This window comes from Myxocyprinus asiaticus, chromosome 29, assembly GCF_019703515.2.
Source record: "Myxocyprinus asiaticus isolate MX2 ecotype Aquarium Trade chromosome 29, UBuf_Myxa_2, whole genome shotgun sequence".
Taxonomy (NCBI): Eukaryota; Metazoa; Chordata; class Actinopteri; order Cypriniformes; family Catostomidae; genus Myxocyprinus; species Myxocyprinus asiaticus.
This window is the reverse complement of record NC_059372.1, coordinates 22,339,877-22,360,937: the sequence shown is the minus strand read 5'-3', so window position 1 is coordinate 22,360,937 and position 21,061 is coordinate 22,339,877. Positions and strand designations below refer to the sequence as shown.

At 36.8% G+C, this 21,061-nt stretch overlaps 3 protein-coding genes across 7 annotated transcripts in view; 1 reads left to right on the top strand and 2 right to left on the bottom strand.

Annotated features, from left to right (window-relative positions):
* Positions 1 to 2,982, bottom strand: part of spen (spen family transcriptional repressor) — a 35,462-nt gene extending 32,480 nt beyond the window's left edge. For both annotated transcript variants that reach the window (XM_051662025.1, XM_051662026.1), the window contains exon 1: positions 2,595 to 2,982. In XM_051662025.1, coding sequence (XP_051517985.1) covers positions 2,595 to 2,677 — 83 coding nt within the window. In that variant the 5' untranslated portion in view covers positions 2,678 to 2,982. The remainder of the gene's footprint in view (positions 1 to 2,594) is intronic.
* A 449-nt stretch (positions 2,983 to 3,431) lies between these two features.
* On the bottom strand, positions 3,432 to 14,000 carry tmem82 (transmembrane protein 82). 3 transcript variants are annotated; one of them, XM_051662072.1, is made up of 9 exons: positions 13,440 to 14,000; positions 8,901 to 8,998; positions 8,133 to 8,199; positions 7,002 to 7,088; positions 6,491 to 6,563; positions 6,178 to 6,355; positions 5,643 to 6,060; positions 5,298 to 5,482; positions 3,432 to 5,129 (listed from the first exon to the last, which is right to left on the bottom strand). In XM_051662072.1, the coding sequence occupies exons 2-9, from the start codon at positions 8,976 to 8,978 to the stop codon at positions 5,106 to 5,108; spliced, it is 1,110 nt and encodes a 369-aa protein (XP_051518032.1). In that variant the 5' UTR covers positions 8,979 to 8,998; positions 13,440 to 14,000; the 3' UTR covers positions 3,432 to 5,105. The 3 variants fall into 3 exon arrangements, with proteins under 3 accessions (XP_051518032.1, XP_051518034.1, XP_051518033.1); XM_051662074.1 differs by lacking the exon at positions 8,133 to 8,199; XM_051662073.1 differs by lacking the exons at positions 8,133 to 8,199; positions 8,901 to 8,998; positions 13,440 to 14,000 and adding an exon at positions 7,204 to 8,112.
* On the top strand, positions 12,687 to 20,678 carry LOC127420100 (SUZ domain-containing protein 1). Of its 2 annotated transcripts, XM_051662094.1 has the most exons (5): positions 12,692 to 12,815; positions 14,043 to 14,257; positions 17,030 to 17,079; positions 17,165 to 17,434; positions 19,526 to 20,678. In XM_051662094.1, the coding sequence occupies exons 2-5, from the start codon at positions 14,252 to 14,254 to the stop codon at positions 19,635 to 19,637; spliced, it is 438 nt and encodes a 145-aa protein (XP_051518054.1). In that variant the 5' UTR covers positions 12,692 to 12,815; positions 14,043 to 14,251; the 3' UTR covers positions 19,638 to 20,678. The 2 variants fall into 2 exon arrangements, with proteins under 2 accessions (XP_051518053.1, XP_051518054.1); XM_051662093.1 differs by lacking the exon at positions 14,043 to 14,257 and having other exon boundaries at positions 12,687 to 12,815.
* Positions 20,679 to 21,061: the final 383 nt, after the last annotated feature.

Sequence of the window (21,061 nt, the reverse complement as noted above, 5' to 3'; positions counted from 1 at the left end):
CATTTTGAAGATGTACATTTGCTATCTGGGTATTTGATGCATGTTTACATCTGGAAGATGTATATTTTTACATTGTTTGCTCATCTGCAATATATTTATAAGACATATGTCAATAAGTATGTCTTAAATGTCGATAAGACATTCAAAAGATGTCTTTAAGATGTTGTTTTTATGTTTAGCCAATGTTAATTACATTGTGATGCTTTCCAGATGAAAAGATCTAAAACAGACATCTCAGAGATGTACATGTGCTATCTGGGTAAATATAGTATACATTTATTTGTTATTGCTTTAAACTGTCGACATACAATAGATATACAATAGAGGACAGACTTACATGGGGGTTAAAATACCACTTGGCAAGCATCAATTGACGACAATGTTAAACTGAGTTATAAACAATAATGACTGCCCCAAAGTCTTTATTGCAAGTCAGTCCACTGTCAGCCATCTTTAGAACGCTCTCGGGAGTCTATTTCCTGTCATGCTAGTGCAGCTCCCATCTACTTGAAAGGAGCAAGACCAAAATCTCAAAAACGGTTGGTCAAGATTATGATCAAAGAGCATGTTTCAAATCAGCAATAAAATCTGACAATACTGGTGTCATAACTTGTGATTCTTTACCTCATATTATGCTAAAAAAAAGCAATTTTCCCGGCTCGTGTAGCTAATGCGCATGCGCGTTTTAGAGTTGATTTGACAGTCGATGTCTGTTTCTAAAAGGTGATTGGCTCTTTTAACTGTAAGGCGGGACTTCCTTTCTACATCAGTTGACCGTTGGGCACTTAGAGCTCCTTGGTTGAGCGTTCCAATTTCTCTCATTCATTTTAATAGAAGTGGCCTGTCTCTGCAAAATAATCTCTGCTGCAGCTCACCCCACCGCTGTCTGCTTTAGGTGAGCAGCTGGCTGACACACCAGTTCTCACACTCACTTCACAAGCTCCGTCGCCATTTTACAAACCTATTCACAGTGCTTATTCATTCTCCCGTCCCCCATCTTCAATAACTACCTCTCTCTATCGACTGACCTGAGCTTTCTTTGACAGTCATCGTAAACAGATGGCTTCACACGCGTTCGCGACGAACCTTTTGTGTCCTTATATCAAAATACAAATATAAATGGAAGGTTACTGAAATAAGTAGCTCTTGTATGTACTCTAAACGATGTCTTCATATTAATATTATTTCGCAAATGAGCATTCTGTGTTTGTGTTCAAAAGACGACCTTCAATGCTACAACCCAAAGCTAAATAGACAGGCAACAAAAGGCTCCTGCTGTTGAGACAACAGAGCGGGTGGTCCAAATTGAAGAAATACATGACTCATATTTCATATGTGGGTATATTGTTTCTACAAGTATAACAATACCCTCTCCAATAGTCCCTGCATGCTTGACTCTTGCAAATTAATCCATTACATTGGGTTCTGATGTTGACGTTCAGTGTTGTTCTCATGAAATACAGCATTGCATTGAAGCAGAAACATTGTCAGACTATAAACATACCAATACACTTTTTTTAAAACGTTTAAAATGAGCATTATATTTGAGCTCAATCACATATGCTTTCTAATGTCATTACCTCAATATATTTATAAGACTGATTCGTGCATGTGAAGCCTGGTGGTCAATACAACGTGTCATGTACGATATTGCAATGTCACCACTGAGAAAAATCTCGCCATGCTGCTGCTGTTCAGTCATTCGAATAGAACACATGCCTTTATAATCAGCTCAAAACAAAATCACATTTATTTTCAAAAGCCCCTACGCCATCCACCTTCACTCAAGTAATATCTCCTAAAGCCATGCAGGTCAGACACTGACATGAAATCACAAGCCCTATGGTATGTGGCAGAAATGGTGCTCTTACAACGTGCAAAAGGGATGATACATGAAGTTTAATGATACTAAAACCTGTATCGTTGCCATGATGGGCAAAATAGAGATAGCCAGATACACAGAGTGGTGCAGTAGTACAAACGGTCGCCACATGTTCACATACTGACAATATTTTGATCATGAAGATCTTCATATAACAAGAAAACATGCTCTTGGAAGTATCCCCACGCTGCCATTGTTTGACTTGTTGTAGATACAGCCACTGACGGTCTCAGTTTGCCTGACATACGTGACATTTGAGCTGAGAAGGTTCAAAACAACACCCACAACAGATGCCTTTAGTAGTGCAGATACCATTTAGCCCATTCAATTGCTCGCAGTATTGTAGCCACTGAGCAACATAATACCAGCTAGCAACTTGTATAAACGCATTACGTTCTGCTACTAACATGGAGTTGCAAATTAAAGCGTATAGAAGCCAAAAGTTATGAAGTAATGCGCTCATATGCGACTCTCCGTGCTAATTAGCAACCTAGCGACAACAGTGACTCAATGCTAACTGACTAGCCAGCGTACGTGAAGTCAAAATGAGTCCACTCAATTGTAGCGTCGTTGCAAAAGTTCTAGAACACATTTAAAGTGTTAAACTATGTCCCGGTGTGCTGCTATTGTTTTTCCGAATCACTTGATCACGGCTCGCCCGAAGGAAGCACATTGCTGGATGTTCTCTCGCTCGCAGAAAATGGTCACTCACCGTTTGAAGTGCTCGATAATTTTTTCCTCTCGTACATTTTCTGGTAAATTCCCCACCCATAAATGTCTGGTTTCCCGGACCATACTGCGTGTTTGTGTCCCCCGATCATGCAGAAGATTTTTTGGAGTTAAATTCGTTCCGACTGAATGTGTGTTACATTGGGGCGCTGAGATGTTCAAAGCTCAAAAACGACGAGTAGTTCCTCTGATTGGACCCAGTTGCACTTGAAAGCTGTGTTGACTAAAGAGAGCCTGAACCTTGCTGTCGAGGAGCGCGCTCCGGTTCATGACGACATCGCGCATTAGAAGAAGCGTCTGCAATGGGCACATGGATCAAAACGGACAAGACATATTTTAATGCGTATCACTTTATCTGTTCAAATGTGCATCATTGATGTTGTACTAATCTCCCGGTTCAGATCGAGAGGTACAAGTCAGAGATGTGGGTCCACCACGCTTTCGCTTTAATGTAAATTTGACATTTGGCAACCTTGTTCTAGCAGTTATGTGTAGAACAGGTCTGTAAAAAAAGCAAGTTAAACATCTTCTTGGGATGCATATGTACATTGGTTGATACGGAACTAAAGAGCAGTACTTCTGCCTTCCACATCCATTTGTTTTCCAAACATTGGGAATTATCTGCCTTGGTAAAGGTCAACACAAAAGGCATCACGAGAGTCACTTAACTGCTGATGCCAAAATCCACCTATTAGATAATCATTTTGTAAACTGCATTATTCCCTCGAGGTAATAATTGTCCAACTTGTGTGTGTGGGGGGGGGTGGCATTTTACATTTTAAGTTATTGAAAAGACAAGCCTCGCATCGAAAGTAAAATTAATAATTAATGACAGTGCAGATTATTTACAATCAGGGGACAACTGTCTAAAAGTTCACACATGACTTTTCTGACTAATGTAATGTTACAGGTCAATTCTGTCCTGAACAATGATCTTCCAATCTTTTATAAAATTCCCTTATTTACAATACACATGACCGTTCTCCAACTACGCACGAGGTGTAAGAGTCGATCCACGCATGCGTCAGAATGCGGCAAAACAGGGACTGCAAAGGGTGTATTTCGCATGCGCTTAAAACACGCCCACATAGTGTTTTGGACAAAGAGCAATTACAAACCTTGTAACTGTGGCAGAAAATTCTGGAACTTGCACTGAGGTGAAGCTAGTTCTGTCTGAGCAAGCCACATAATCTTCACACTCAGTCTTGAGCCTTCACTGGAACTGCGTGGATTTTCTGGATATGCCTAAATCCTTAATATTTTTTGGAATAGAGCTAATAAAATTGAATTCACTGACTGTTTTTGGCATTGGATTTGTTACTTATTGGGAATACAAAAACTTATAACTTGGACACCAAATATTCTTGTTTTTCCTAAACAACAACAGACCTCAAAGTTCCAAGGAATTGAAGATATTGCGTTACTATATTGCAGTAATATAATTCTAATGTGTATTTGTATGAAGAGGAAACGACGAAACTAAACAAAAATCTGTCAAATTGTGGAATCATTTCGATATAGACGTGTTTTTATGTATTTCGCCTTCCAACGCATTACTTTTCCTAGAACAGGCTGTTGCAGTGGATAATTTACAAGTACAGTTTAAATATGAAACTTATTATTGCGTCACAAATGGCTCCGATATTCGACGGTCTTGAACGTTCTAACCATCTAAATCGTTATTCCAATTGTTGGCGCGGGACAACTAAAGAATGTTCTTTGAAACATGACGCCATTTTGAGCATGACCTAGTGGAGACAAGACCAAGCACAACAAAAGAATACAAAGCACCACAGCCATTTTGTTTCCAGAGTAGCTATTCTGGGTTCAAGTTTAGTTTAACTTCTCCTTTAGCGTTGGCCACCTTCCATGGAATTTGAACTAAATTGTTACAGGGTTGCATACATAACTATTATAAATCAACACATAACATACCTAATTTTGTGCGAGTGCAATGGCTACGTGTAACCTTTATACTTATCTTTTAATGCTTGGGTAACTTGTTAATATCAGTATTTGATTAAAATGTTCTATGTTTATATTAACGTTATTTGAAGTAATTAGAAATAATTGTATAATACCATGTCGTTCATTTGTCTTTAGAACATAATTGTGAAGGAAAACCTCTCAAGGTTATGAAATAAATTTGTTCTTCAATTAAACACGATATGTATTTAGGTGTTTTGTAGGGGGAAGTTTAATTCACCATACATGCATTTGATTTTATTATGAGAAACAGGGAAAGAATACACATGTCCAATTAAATACATGAAATTATTGAATGCATTTCTTATACAAACCACAGTCCTTTACAGACTGGATGGTATTCTCAGTAAGTAAAGTTTGTACTTTGTAGAGAATGTCATGCTGTAAAAAGTCCCGTAAAAGTTTCAGTTCCTTTTTATCCTTTCTCCTTTTTAAAAGAAGTGTGTTTTTATTAATATTCAGTCGAATTTTCCCCATTTCTTTTGTCCATTTTGGTTTCCAGGCCTTTTTAATGAGCCTTCAGGCACATGGGCTGCAAATATACATTAATATGCAACAACAGAAATAGGTTATTATGTTTGATGCTCCAAATATTTTGCCATAAAATCTTAATTAGGCTAACAATGGATGCTGTGGGGATTACAGCCCTACACGCCACCTGTTACTCAGTTCAGTATCATCAGCAATGCAAAGTTCTAACCTGATATATGGCTTCCAAAAGGTCTCGAGATGGTAACAGGCATGTAGCTTCACCAGTGAAGCAGATTAGGACATGGATTACATCTGACCAACTGCCCACAGTCATCAGTAAAACAAAAAGCCCACCCAGTCGCACAACAACTGTATTTAGAAGAACCTGCTGGCCAGGTTGTTTATGTTGATCCTCTGAAAGAACATCAATGAATGCTCATGATTAGAACCTAAAGAGTCAAATGACTGCCAACGTTGGCATGGAGTGTACATATATTATGATTTTCTGAATTTGAATATATTTCTAAAACTACATTAAACACATTTTCTTATCCTTATCATTCCCTTGTCTTACCATTCATATACACAATCAGTAGAGTGTAGCAGATTGTAAGTGGGGTCCAAAATCTCAGAGCCTCGGTAGTTGATAGAAAGTGTTGGTTTATGTTTGATATTGCAGCAATCCCAGATACACTAAAAGTTAGAATTAGGGCACTACAGAGCCAGGTTAATATAGAAGTGCCAGAGGTTAAGAGTCCAATGCATAGTCCACAGTACTGCTGTGTGCTATGTATTACATACATAGCCTTTACATGTTGCCATAGCTTACAGCACTGGCTTGCCAAGAACCAGCTCAGTCCAACTGCAAGAAGGAGGCTTAGCCAGCCGTGTGGTGCCCCCTCATGAAGAAAATTAAGGCTGCAGCTTAATGCACAGCCTAAGGAGAACTGGCATTGGACAAGCAGCAGTAATAATTGGTCACAAATTGGGTCCTATACAAAAAGAAAACGAATATGTTATTTTGAATGAGAACAAGTTGTTTAGTCATGCAGAATTTTATTTATTTATTTTAATTAAAGTCTCAATATTATAAATCAAGTTTTCTGTACTGATGCTCCTGTGATCCGTGCTGAAATGGCTCGAAGGGAGAACTCTAAAACTACCAGTGATGCAACGTGAGACCCCACAAAGGAAAGAACCACTGAAAGGATCCAGAATTGAATTTTCTCTGTCAGTCCACCATTTGAGCTATTCTTTTTTCTATGGTCTGTTTCAGCATCTGCAGTGCTAGAAATACAGGACAAGTGATTTGTGCAAAAACTCAACACCGTCCCTATCTTAAGACCTAATACCTGCATTTTAGTATCTCTGAAATTAATACATTCGACAACATAGCATCGCTCGTTCAGCTTACTTCCTTACCTCTGTGCATCAACAAACAAGTAAACTTTTAAAAGGCTACGAAGAACCAAAATTCCACAAGCACCAACAAGCCCTGTGATTAATATAAAAAAGAAACATAATACACATATAATTTCACAATGTAGGTAACACGAGACTTTACCAAAAGATCAAGCAAAACACTTAAAAAATTGGTAACACTTTAAAATAATGTTCCAACATTAGTTAACATTAAGTATAAAACAATACTTTTACAGCATTTATTCATCTTGGTTAATGTTAATTTCGACATATTTAAAATCACAAGTTGTATATGATAACATTAGCTAATGCATTATGAACTAACAATGAACAACTGCATTTTTATTAACTAACACTAATGTTAACAAATGGAACCTTATTGTAAAGTGTTACTGAAATATTATATATTTATGTGTAACTTCATTATTTGCAATATTACAATACATAAATGTACAAAAAAAACCTCTTTATTTCTTGAAATTTGTTAAGCATCATTCACTTAATTTCTCACCTTGTAAGACGCTATTTAAAGGAATAGTACTTGGTGTTAACCAAGTAGGCACACTTGGTACAAACCAGGAAATGAAGGATAACATGCCTATGAAAGTGATACATTGTAAATGCTCCAGTTACTTGTTTGCATGAATACCAGTCAAACAGACCACACAAAGAACAAAATCCAAGCAAATGTCAAAATCATCAATATCACTGACCTTATTTTGTTATATTCAGTTGCGTTGTTTGAGAACCTCACTAATGGAGGACCTTTATCAGTTGCTGATATGAGAGTTTCAAGTTTGGTAGCACAGTCTCAAAGGTCATTCATGCTCTGATCCATTTTTACACGTACTTCATATTGTATGTATTTGTACAGGTTTAAACTTTTAATATATTTCCGTAATTAGACAATAAATGTTTCAAATTTGTGCAACTGTTAAAATAAATTAACGTTCCATTTCTGCCCTCTAGTGGTGATTATTTCCATTTCTTAAAACGTGTACATTGCAGGATAAAAGACCCACAGATTTTATGAAGGCACTTGAACTTTAAACTGTCTGCATGCAAGAACTTTTTAACCTTTGGGCCTACCATCTGTCACCTCACAACTGCTATAATACATTATTATTACATTTTGTTGGCCTGCAAAGTTAAATAGGCACAAAAATAAAAGCATAAGAATGTCTGAGCTTTAAAGTGCATAATTCACCCTCTGGAAACCATTATTTGCATCATTATACAAAAACAAAAGTAATTGTAATCATGTTTTCTGGACTTAAAAATACACAGAGGATGACTGATTATGATGATTCGCTTATGTTGTAGTCCTCATTTGGATAAAAGCGTCTGCTAAATGTAAATATTCTCAGTTTAAATCTCTCATATCGTGAACCGTATGGAATAGAATAATCAGCCATCAATTTGTGGAAATGGTCCTTGTGACGAGGAGGAGGGCGTGGCCGTGGCCGTGATCTGCGGGAGAGCGAGATAAAGGGGAGCCGGAGACGCCAGTTAGAGAGAGAGAGAGAGACGCACGCGGCTGTGCTGCATGTGTGTGTTTGTTTATGTTTGTTTTGTGTTGAGTTTTGCATTAAAACTTTATGACTGTTCAGCCGGTTCCCGCCTCCTCCTTGCCCACCTTTACCTGTTACAGTCCTCAAATGCAGCATTCTCGTGGGCATTGAAATGATTCTTCCAGTCCCCAACCTCTCCTATAAAATATATATATATATATATATATTAGAAAAATACAGATTTAAAAAATCATAATAGGTATGTTGCTCCATTATACAGTTGGATTTAAATTTAAATCATAACCTTTTCGCATGAACTCTGTGGATGCACGATCAAAAATAGCATCTGGGACAGTTGAGTAGTTTGCCATAGGGTTTTCTCGCATAGCTAAAAAAAGCTGTCATTTGTACAATGTGATCTATTGTACTTTTCAATAATTGACACCCGAGGAATTCAGCAATACGGGTCACTTCACAAACAGGGTCATGCAATTATTTCGAAATGATTAATAAATGTATTATAAATCATACAATTATTATTAATAAAAGGGGTCACATAGAAAGTATATTTAAGGTATATGTACAGGATTGCCTTGTTATTCCTTTCCCTGCAGTACCCTTTAACGTGGTCAAGATTTGATCGGCCTATAGTGTACAATTTACACAATACAAAAAAAGACAATTGGTACAGTTTATCGGTAAAGTGTATAAACAGTCTAATTTCAGCATGACTCACATTGGCCTGTCATGAACTTCATGACTCATACGGTCAAAATGATAATATGAAACCAGTATCTTTGGGATTATGCGCTATAACCTACGCAGAAAGAGAATAAATTATATTTAAATATTTTTCAACACAACCTGATGGTACTTCTAAAAAAGCAATGAATTCTGACCTTGCAACCAGCCTCCCAGAAAGAATGAGGTACAAGTTGGATGGGAAGATGAGTTTTTATTACACAAGGGGGATCCATGAACTCCAGCTTAGTTATACCTAAGATAATACACAGTTAAATTATTTGAAGCATGTTGGTTAGAACTTTCATGAAAATATAGTTATTGAGTTTGCTGTTGACTGTTCAGTTATTGTTTCTATGCAAACCAGCATTTTCCAAGTACTCCTGGCTGCAGACTGTAGCGTGATGACGTAGTGGATCTAATCCCATGCGTTTTGGATTTTAGTGACGCAGTGGATGTTTTAATGCGCTTGCGTGTTCACATTTTAATGTTTTCTTTTATTACTGGTAGCATACTTAACGGTCATTGATACAGTATATATTCATATAACATACACACACACACACACACATTTTATATTAGGGCTGCACAGTTAATTAAAATAAAATCGCAGTATGACATTGTGCGATTATTTAACCACAAAGGGCTACGACGATTTAATTAAATTAATAGATAAATCAAGCTGTTTGCCTCAAAGTCTATGCATGCTGCTCTGTCCTGTCTGTATTGTGTATAAGCATTATTACAGTGCATTCAGCAGTTCTGTGCTCCATCTCGTGCTCAGAGTAACAGATGTGCTCCTTTCGGTTCCATGTGCTCCAGATTCACTTTTGCAAACTTCCAAGTATGTTTGACCACTACATGTTAATATACAAATAATTCCCCCCATGGCATTTATGTAGAACGGAGGAGGTGTTAAAATGAGCACATTACAGTGAGGAGCTTAATTTACAGCTATATTTGTTTTCTGTGGGTGAAGAGGAAAAACAAGGAAAAGTAATTTACGAAATCCATGGTTTAAAAGCTAAGCTATATTAAACAAATGTCTCAGTGTAATACTTTAGTTCTAAGTAATGATGTACTCAGTGTAACGCATAAAAACCAAAACATCCACTACGTCACCAAAATCCACTACAGCTGCGCTAGTCTGCAGCAGGACCCTCTCACATTTTCACCATATGCACAAGTCATCTCTATAAAAGACATGCGCACTTGAGTGTGAGCGCGCTTGCACTTTTCAACATCTCCTTCATTTATGATATGATCCACTACCTCCTGTGTCCACGTACATGAGATGATTCGATTTTTAAATCAAATATAAATTGTGTTATAATTTCATCATGTAATCCTTTATTTGATGTGCAGTTTTAAAACCCCTACTTGCTTTTGGATAGGTTGCAATGAGCAAATCCTCTTTAGATGCTTGGAACTTCTCCACTCTTGCCCAGTACTTCACTGTTCGCTCTGGTAAAGGGACACCGTGAATTTGACTTAAAATACCGCGTGTTGTCCCATCCGTGTTTTTCATCTCGCTTATATGAAGCATATAAGTATTTCTTTAATCAGTCAGAGTAAAGTTGATAGTAACAGTTGTTTTTATAAAAGACTTTCTGCGCTAAGTTTCTAATCGTTCCACCCCTGCAATTAATTTATATCAGAACATGTATATATTCTACTATTTGTCTAATTTGGCAACCTCCAAAATGTATTAAAAAGATTCACTAATACAGAACTATATTTACTATTATATATTTATATATAACTATTATATAATACTATTAACTATGTTTACACTCGACAGAAATAATAAACTATCCTTTCTATTTGCTAATATGTGCGCCTAAGTTTGAAGCAGCGGTACTTCAGGACACGTGATAGGTGTTTACGGGACATTGACAAATATTTGAAAGATGAGGGAATAAAAGAAAGAAAGAAAGAAGAAGAAGAAGAAACAGTTTAAAACACACGTGTCCAGTTCAAAGGAATGTAATCTTTGTGTTGGTTTCATACATAAAACAATAATAATAATAAAATAAAAACATTGATAGCAATGTCAAAAAATAAATACATTAATTAATGAATTGTTTAATTAATTAATATAAAAATAACTATTTAAAAAATGTCAAGTAGTACTATATATAGTGTGCATGTTCTGATATAAATGTGTGTGTGTGTACAAATATCATTATATTTTTGAGTCAGAAATATCAAGAATTTTCTTAGGGTTACTCCATTGACCCTAAACAAATAAAAAAATAAAAAAAATATCTGACATATTTTTAAAAACGTTATACACAACCATGAGGGTCTAAAGGAGTTTATGGTTTGTTTGTGTTTTGTCACATTACAAAAGAATGGCTACCTTCATGTTGGTTCCACCACCTGATTTTGATTTGGTGGACAAATGTTTTCAAATTTTAATAATATTTTAATACAAAATTACTGCTTTCAATGCTTATTTTTCACAGACTGATTTTGATTTGGTGGACAATTTGTTTGAAATATTAATCATATTTTAAAATAAAATCACTGCTTTCAATGCTTATCTTATTTTTAATAAATAAAAATTAAAGATTATTCCAGACTTTTCATACTAACATTTCATTTTTCAGGAATTTAATCTTTTAATTAGATTATTATTATTATTATTATTATTATTATTATTTATTTATTTATTTATTATTTTTACACCACCTATTATAATACATTTTGACTTTAAAGCGTAAGTAACTTTTTCTGTATTAAAATGTTCTCCTATCCCAGGTTAAAATACAGAGACAATTAAGCCATTTGTTGGTACATTTTTTGAAAACTGTAAACACTGTGTCTCAGTGACACTATAAAAATCCCTGTGTTTGTTTATTGTGACCTGATTAGACTATCTATTTGTTTGACCAATGGCAGATGAAGGGTGTATTCAGAAAGCTGTTTCGAAAACATTGTTTATTTTTGCAATTCGATTCGGTGGCGCAAGTGTCGCAGAAATTACATACATCAGCTTTAAAGGATAGTTCACCCAAAAATGAAAATTCTCTCATCATTTACTCACACTCATGCCATCCCAGAAGTGTATGACTTTCTGCTGCTGAACACAAACAAAGATTTTTAGAAGAATATTTCAGCTCTGTAGGTTCATACAATGCAAGTGAATGGTGGCCAAAACTTTGAAGTTCCAAAAATCACATAAAGGCAGCAAAAAAGCAATCCATAAGACTCCAGTGGTTAAATCTATTTCTTCAAAAGCTATATGATCAGTGTGCATGAGACATAGATCTATATTTAAGTCCTTTTTAACTATAAATTGTTCTCCCTGCCCAGTAGGTGGCAATATTCACAAAGAATGCTAATCGCCAAAAACAAAACAAGAATGGTAACGTGAAAGTGAAAGCGGAGATTTATAGTAAAAATGGACTTAATGTGCATGAGATCTGTTTCTCATGTTTCTCATTTATCATATCGCTTCAGAAGACATGGATTTAACCACTGGAGTCTTATGGATTACTTTTATACTGCCTTTATGTGCATTTTGGAGCTTCAAAATGTTTGTACCCACTCACTTGCATTGTATGGACTTACAGAGCTGAACTATTCTTCTAAAAATCATTTTGTTTGTGTTTAGCAGAAGAAGAAAAGTCATAGTCATCTGGGATGGCTTGAGGCTGAGTAAATAATGAGAAAGTTTTCATTTTTGGGCGAACTATTCCTTTAAGTCCAAGAAAAATAAAAATTACTTTGAACTCAGAAATTGAACATAAGTTCATCATAGTAGAGGTTCAGATTTCTAGCAATTGTTTTGTGTGGGTTGCATTTTTTAAATAACTTAATAGATCTTTAATGAAAAATGATTTCCACTGAATTCATAGTTTTGGGGGGATACACGCTCATCCAGTAGCTCTTTCCTCCGTACAATAGGTGGCAGTATACTTTGACTCACTAAGCGGCTCATTCACGCTGTAGAGGGAAAATGTGCGTTAGCGTGCGAACCGAGGGAACCCCCTAGTTAGTTAGCAGAGAGTGGAAACATGGATGATGAGGAGGTCGCCGAAAGCTGGGAAGAGGCCGCTGATAGTGGGGTAATTATGCGATAACTGAACTTTCTCCTCGCTTGCATAATCTCTATTTTCATTGTAAATGGCCGCGGATTGAGCATTAGGGTGATTCATACCACTGGCCTCTTGCTAGCTCGCTAGTCACGCCTGTGTGTACAGAGTTAGGAAGCAGGCCATAGTTAAAGGGAAACTTGTCACAAACTGGTGGTGGATATTTCTTGTCTTAAACCGGTACCTAAAATGGGGCAATTTTGAATGCAAGATGTGGGTGAAGCGCCATTTAAAACAACCTGTTTTCTAACCAAAAGACACACTGAAACAAGATTGCTTGTTAACCAATGCTAGTTATCCAGGACAACTTGTGTTGATTAAAAGGAAGAAAACCTTTCTTTGCCACCGCACAAGAAACCAAAGATGGCTGCCCGAACGGGCTGGGACCTGTTCGGTGTAGTGAAGAAAAAATACAATCTTCAATACAATGTTCAGAGTTGTATTAATGGGTTTTTATGCGGAAATCCCAGTGATTTCCCAAAGTTGGCGGAGTGTCGTGTCAGCGCTTCACCCAGTAGTCCCTGTCCAGACAGTCAACAGGCTGTCTCAGAAGTTTTGATAGTGTCATTAGAGGCCCATGTAAATGTTATTTCTTACCTTTCAACTATTAGACAAGGGGTCCACGAATCCACAAATCTTTGGCAAATGTTTATTGTGATGTGTGGATGTCCTAAGTGAAGCAGTGGCATCTGTCTGTAGATAAACGTAAGTGCAGTAGCATGATTTTGCCACTTCATCATTGAAATCAAATTCCAGACAGAGCCTTTCAGATATGCCAAGTCTTTTTTTTTTTTTTTAAGCCTCGAATGTGATCTTGCCGTAAAATAAGCAAGTATACGATATACGAAGAAAGTACCTTCGTAATTTGGTCCTATGTGTAAATGTATTTATGTTGGGCCTTTTTCACATTTGGGACCAAACTGTATTACATTTATTATTCTAATTATTAGGGATGTGCCCGAAGCCGAATACCTTATTTGGACAGGCGCGAATAATGACTTAAAAACGAATAACGGATTCATCCGAATAATATAAAAAAAAAAAAAAAAAAATTCGTTTGACTGATTATCCAAAAAGCATAAGGATAAAGCGACATTTTAAATAAACATATCCAAAATTACAAAGAATTTATGAATCTGTGCAGCCAATATTTCTAAAGTGTAAACGTTATGAATGAAAATGTGCACGTTGTGATTTCAGATCAGATGGGCGGACTTGACTCAGATTGCGGTCTCTGTTAATTGTGCACATCTGGAGCTTTTCAAGTGTAACATTAACTAAGGGCGAATTCCAAACGGAAGTGAGCATCCCTATGCCCGACTCCCTCCGAAGGGCTGAGCCCGTGAAGTGGGAACTCTGGAGGGAGCAGGGCACTCGCGTCTCAAGTATGGCCGTTTGGAACAATCTTGATGAAGGTAGTAATGAAAGACATACGTCACTTCCACCTTATCATCGCCTGAAACGTTACCATGACGACGCAGGAATCTTTATTTATTGCTGTTAATTTGTTGCAAATAAATATACCTTTTGTAATAGTTTTTTTCTCTCCAAACATTACCTTTTGCATATTATTTAAAATTGCTTACTGTTGCTGTTTTAATAATAATAATAATAATAATAATAATAATAATATATGCCTATGTACATAAATGTATATAAAATACATGAATGAGAGTTTCCTGCCGAAAATTATTTTGTGCACGAGAGGTCTTAATAATAAATAATAATAAACCACAGGGTTTAGACTAGCCTTCAGGAAAAAATGGACCCTGTTTTTGGAGTATCTCTCTGCTTATGGCTGTCTACTATCTTATGTATGAGAACGAATGTAAACTGCGGAGAAGTATCTGTTATAAAAGGGCTATAGCGCTTGCCCGAGCGTTTAAACATGTCAAATGTTCTGATCGACAAACTTGCTATAAAATATATCCCGAGGACACTCCACCCTGGGTCACGTGATCGTAAACGGTAAAATTACATCCTCGAAATGACCTTCGCATGTACCCTTCGCTAACGGCCTTGTGTAAGGGTCCTCTGTGGAGGGCTTGAGTTGCCCACTTTCATGTGGTGTCCCCTTACCACAGTGCCCTTCAAGGGCACAAAAACGCCGTTTGGAATTCGCCCTAAAATACGACATCATATACACTTTCCACTTCTTGAAATGTCTATGTTAATGTATCACACGGTTCACACGTGATTCCTATGTATTTATTTATAGCCTTAACCTGAGCCTGATGTTAAACTCCTGACCTGAAGTGATGATTTCACGTCTATCCGTCTTTTAAAGTTGACCACATTTATGTCCGCATCAGCGATAAAGGAAATTATCTGGTTAAGACTTTATTCTGAAAAAAGTTAAAATGCTCCATAGAGTATTCATCTATTAGGAATATTCCTCATGTAAAATGAAGAAACTGAAACATGCTCCATCTTTTTCTTCTTCTTCTTCTTCTTCTTTAAACTGTGCTACCTCTGGTAAGGTGCTATATAAATTTAACATAATAATTATTATTATTATTTAACTAAATAATGGTGTCTTATCATAAAAATTCCTGATAGATTAATAGGACTTTCACCTGTTTGTAGGCTATATTGATTTTATTTTCATTTAATGTTTGAAATTGTATTTATTATTCATTGCAAAATGTGTGCTTGACTTTCACATTTTGCTTGACACCTCCTGCCTCAGGAAAAATGTTGTAATGCATGAACAGATGAACGAAACATGCAGATATTAATATCAGAAATACCAGGAGAAACCACAGTTAACAACATATTCCACAGTTAATGTAGCCTACAAATTCAGCTTCATCTAGTAAGGAAAAAAAAAGAATAAAATAATATTTTTTTAAATAATAATTGTATATTATTATTATTATTATTTGCATTTTTATCCCGTTTTCTCCTCAATTTGGAATGCTCAATTCCCACTAGTTAGTAGGTCTTTGTGGTGGCGCGGTTACTCACCTCAATCTGGGTGGCGGAGGACAAGTCTCAGTTGCCTCCGCTTCTGAGATAGTCAATCTGTGCATCTTATCACGTGGCTCGTTGTAGACTCACAGCATGTGGAGGCTGATGTTATTCTCCGCGATCCACACAACTCACCATGTGCCCCATTGAGAGCGAGAACCACTAATCGCGACCACAAGGAAGTTACCCCATGTGACTCTACCCTCCCTAGCAACCGGGCCAATTTGGTTGCTTAGGAGACCTGGTTGGAGTCACTCAGCACCCCCTGGATTTGAACTCGTGACTCCAGGAGTGGTAGTCAGTGTCAAGACTCGCTGAGCTACCCAGGCCCCCACAATTGTATAATATTATTATTATTATTAGGCTATTATTATGAAAAGGCATATACAAGGCATATTTTATTAATAGAAACTATAGATGTAAGAGTAATACTTAAAAATGGGCATTTCATTTAGTTTTGACGCAAATCCAGTTTAAGTCCCACCCACAACCGTTCTATCCTAATACAGACACAGATACAGATAATTTTGTCATATGAACAGATACAAATACAGATAATGGCTCCGCTGCACACCCCTACTAATTATTAGATTTTGTGCCCTCAACATCTTGTCATTTACACGTGTGATCACAACCAGTAAAGGTTAATTGGTATGGATCAGTTAATATACTGTTTTCTTTACTCTTGTTTAGTAAATGGTTTATTTTCATGTGATTTATATGCTCCCTTCTTTCTAAAAGAGAAATTGCTATGGGGCAAATGTACAAAGAAAATAAAAACTATAGGCATCATAACTTTTTGACACAAGAGAATGTTCATTTATTTTATGAGCTTTATTTTATCATGTCCATGGTCATGGGGACTTTTTAAAAACACTAGACTTGTTCTTTTAATGTCAAAATTGGTTTGTCAGTGACATCTACACACCTGCCATTACACATTGTAAACATTTCCACCATTTGTTTTTTTCCACACGTTTCTGTTTAGAAAAGCCCTCTTATTGTCTACTTTCTCAAGCACCGCACTGTAATTCGGCCCCACCATTAATTTAGCCACAGCACTAAGGATGTATAAATAACTTTGTGAAATTGAAAACTTGCTGTTGCTACAGAGGCCCCTCCTTGAAGCACCTCTCCCGTACTGTTTTATAAGATTTCTTTATGCAGTATGTGTCTAATTGAAGAGTGAATTTCTTTTGTGATGACTTTGAACTTAGGAAATGGACAGAAGACTAGAGGAAAAGCTTCGAATCCGTCAGAAAGAGAGGTATGTCAAGCCATCCTTGAGTCTTTAAGCCCATGTTTTGCTTAATGTGCCGGTTTGACTCATCATCTTTTTGATGCTCTATCAGACTTTCAAGTGGCAGTTCAAGCCGCTCTCCAATGAGGACAGCAATTGTAATCCAGGATGACTCCCTCCCTGCAGCACCCCCACCTCAGATTCGTATTTTGAAGCGACCCTCCAGTAATGGATCCTTAGGATCATCTGTGACACAGACCCGACCCTCACCGCAAGTAAAATCCTTAGCTCAGCGAGAGGCGGAATACGCAGAAGCCAGGAAGAGAATCCTTGGCAGTGCTACTCCTGATGATACGCCCCAGGAGAGATCCAATTTAGACCGGTAAAATGCTGATACATTTAAAGGAATATTCCTGGTTCAATACAATTTTAGCTCAGTCGACAGCATTTGAGGCATAATATTGATTCCCACAAAAATGTATTTCAACCTTTTAAAATAAAAAAATAAAAATAGAGCAAAAATCCGGGTTCCAGTAAGGCACTAACAATGGGGCCAATCCGTAAACATTAAAATACAAACTGTTTCAAAAGTATAGCCACAAGATATAATCGAAATGCGTTTTAACATGATTTTAATGTGCTAAAATTGCTTAATAACCTATATAGTTATAAATAACCTTTATACAACTTTGTTGCCATGACGATACAATGTCAACAAACCCCAAAACCTTAAAACGACTGTAAGAATTTTAATACATTTAATACATGAATATTAACAGAAAAATGAATGTAAGTGCTTTTATAAAATTATAAGTTTCACATTTCTGACTTTAACCTCTTCAGCTCTGCAGACCCAAGAGGGGGCGCTATGTGACGAAGAAAGTTTACACTTAACATGTTCAAGTGTCTGAATATTTAAGTCAGGTATATGGGGTATTGTTTGAAAGCTTAAAATCTGAACTTTTTTTCCCACTTCTACATTTGTTGCATAAAATAACAAAATAAGGCCTGAAAACATCCATGTCGCAAATAAGAGGTCATGTGGTAGAAATATTCATTTGAATTTAAAAGTCTTTCAAATAGTATTTAAATAGACAAAACATATATCAAATGAAAGCTTATTATCTTATTCTCTGGAATGCGACTGTATAGTTTATTTTGTTGCCCTAATACCACAGGTTGAAATATTTTACAAAGTGAAATATGATATCTGTAAGACATTCAAATACAAACGTCAATTTTATGCACCGATCACTGCTGCTGTAAGCCCCAAATAGCTAAAAACTTTACATCTACTTTTACCTTAGGCAGTTTTCTACAAATGAGCCATTTTATACTTGTCTGTGAGCTTGCTTGTGTGAAATAATCCAATTTTATATCTTAGATGTCCAGAACAAAATATGCGATTCGGCAGGAAAAGCATGCTAAACAAATCATCAGAAAAATGTTATCGACTATTGATGATAAAATGTTGTACATCAATGAGATGATCTCAGCTTTCTAATGACACATAGATTGAGCTTCTAGTCCACTCAGAGGCCGAGATATTCGGTGAAACAATGGGGGTTGGTGCATGAACTGAAAATTATACTAAATGTCTATGGACGAGCACATCTGTGACGGCTAAAATACGTTAGAGCGCCACCCACATTTCAGATCGGTGAACTTTCATAGATGTGTGCTGGGATATTGTACCGCTATTAGTGGAGAGACCACTCGGGACACCATGGCAGTTACAGTCGGTGAGTTGTCGATGCTAAATCATCTTGCTGTTAACATTAGATTTAAACTCGATATTCTTGATAGCATGATACCTCAGCTTGATCTTCCATCTTGCTTGTGAAATGGGCGGGGTGTGTGATGTTGGCACTGCAGCGGCGTATTAAGGGTGGGTTTTTGGGCAACTCTGCGGAGTTATTGGCCCGATGGTGGGAACGCAGATCAATTTTGGTCTTGCAACTCGAGGTCCGAGGCTATTGGCCTCGGCTGGCCAGTTAATAGCCCTGGTTCGCACTGGCCCGATAGTGGAAAAGCAGCTAATAATATTTATGAATAATTTTTTAGTCTTTAGTCTTTTTTTTTTTGTTTGTTTTTTTTTAATATTATTATGGGGGGGTCTGAAAAATGTGTGGCAATTAGTCCACAGAATATGTAGATGGTGTGTTTTTAAGTTTGAATGTGAAAAATTGCAGGCGACAGCCCAAAAATGCCCCAGAGTTGAAGAGGTTAAACCCTCTAAAATTTCGCCCCATTCATTTCCATTGTAAGTGTCTCACTGTAACTTTTTTTTGCTTAGGACGTACGATTTAAAATTATTTTTTGTGGTAATGAACATTATGCCACAAATGTGTCGATTGAGCTTAACTTGTACTGAACCCGGAAAATACCTTTAATCAGACAGTTTTGGGATAATTTTGCTTTCAGTTTGGCATTTATGAGTGGGTGCTTTAACATATTGTTTATCCTTAATCAGATCCCCGCGTGGAAGCAGCCATACACTGTCAGAGGAAAACAGACCAGGAAATAATGTGGTTCGACAACCAGCAGGTCCAGATGGTACACAAGGCTTTCACCAGCGCAGATAGAAATAGCAGCCTTTCCTGGGAGGAAGGGAGAGGCGATGCTGGGGCTCCTAGAAGATGGTTGAAATTCAAATATTTTTTATCAATATTTAGGATGTGGGATGTTTTTCAAAATAAGTATAAAACCCTCTCAAATCCAGCACGGCATTTGCGCCAGTGTGTGGAATGTAAAAGGGGGAAAGAAACCCGACACAGAGGAGCGGATGGGGAACGTTTTATTCCCCAGTTTTACACTGTGATGAGGACTTCGCTTCCGGACACTGCTCACTGTGAAGTCAGCCCCCAGCCCTCAAAATAAAAGAGAGAAAATAGAGAAAAACAAAGCAGAACTGCAGAACAATATTCCCTTTATCACTTAAGTCAACTTTGGATGCCAGCCTATCACGTAATTTAAACAAGCCGTGAAAACCCCTCTGAAAAGACATTTGAAGAAGACAAGTGGTGAAAAAGCAGAGCTGGATGTGCTATAACTAACAAGAGTATGGAATAAGGCACCAGCTTCTTTCAGCAATAATAATAGAAATATCACTAATTGTTCAGACCTCCCTTCAACACTGTTCCTCCCGAGCTTTTGTATTTGTTGTTTTTGTCATTGTTTTAATTTTGGTTATTACTGGCTTGGTCTGCTAATCACCATATGTTTTTAAATGGGTAGCAAACAGTGAGGGTATTGTGGAAATTCATGCTGAATTTAAGTTCTTTATTGTTTACGGTTATTTTATTTTTTTCTTATGTTGTTTTACTCATTGGTCTTCCTCTGGCTGTCCTGTTTTCTACATAAAGAGAAAGAATAAAAACAAAAACCAGTAGAGAATTAAATGAGTGCAGCAAATCACATTTTTAAACAGTTTCTATATGCCTTTATATGAGTTGAGAAGGTAGTCATTTTTAGACCTGTGTCTTTTAATTAAAATCCAATGGAAAATTATTTCTGTAAATATTTGTTGTGCTGGGAAGAACCAAAGGAAGTGATGTAAGGGGAGTAAAGATTTTGCTGGCTCCCCTTGCCTCATTTCCTCTACAAATCTGCTGTCAACCATTTTCTTTTATTTTTACTTGTGTAGGAACTCAGGTTGTTTTGAGGAATTATGAGAGAATTAATGAAGTTGTGGATAGGTTTTTAACTGAATGATGGTGCAATGTCAAACTTCCATGAAGTATGGCTTCAAGTTCATCTGAAAAACACCTCTGAGACTGGAGTACAGAATATCCTATAAGAGATTATTTAATGTTTATTGAAACCTAAGAAAAAAAGTGTGCATAGCACCAGTGGCATACACAAGACAACTTTATTTGGAGTGTAAAGTCAGTTGACCTAGTTACTCTGGCTCTTGCAATACAGTGTCTATATATGAAGAGCAATACTACCTTTTCTGACTGGAACTCCCTGCTTTTTTTTTTTTTTTTAACTCCTCTTAAACCATAAT

Bases quoted from the DNA above. Each gene is read 5' to 3' on its own strand.
- tmem82 (XM_051662072.1), bottom strand. From the start codon at position 8,978: ATGGATCCCCCTTGTGTAATAAAAACTCATCTTCCCATCCAACTTGTA. The intron at 8,200-8,900 runs GTCAGAATTCAT...TATATTTTATAG, and splicing joins TCTGGGAGGCTGGTTGCAAG to GAGAGGTTGGGGACTGGAAG. The intron at 5,130-5,297 runs GTTAGAACTTTG...GTATATTTGCAG, and splicing joins TTTTGGAAGCCATATATCAG to CCCATGTGCCTGAAGGCTCA.
- LOC127420100 (XM_051662093.1), top strand. From the start codon at position 12,765: ATGGATGATGAGGAGGTCGCCGAAAGCTGGGAAGAGGCCGCTGATAGT. The intron at 12,816-17,029 runs GTAATTATGCGA...CTTTGAACTTAG, and splicing joins AAGAGGCCGCTGATAGTGGG to GAAATGGACAGAAGACTAGA. The intron at 17,435-19,525 runs GTAAAATGCTGA...ATCCTTAATCAG, and splicing joins GAGAGATCCAATTTAGACCG to ATCCCCGCGTGGAAGCAGCC.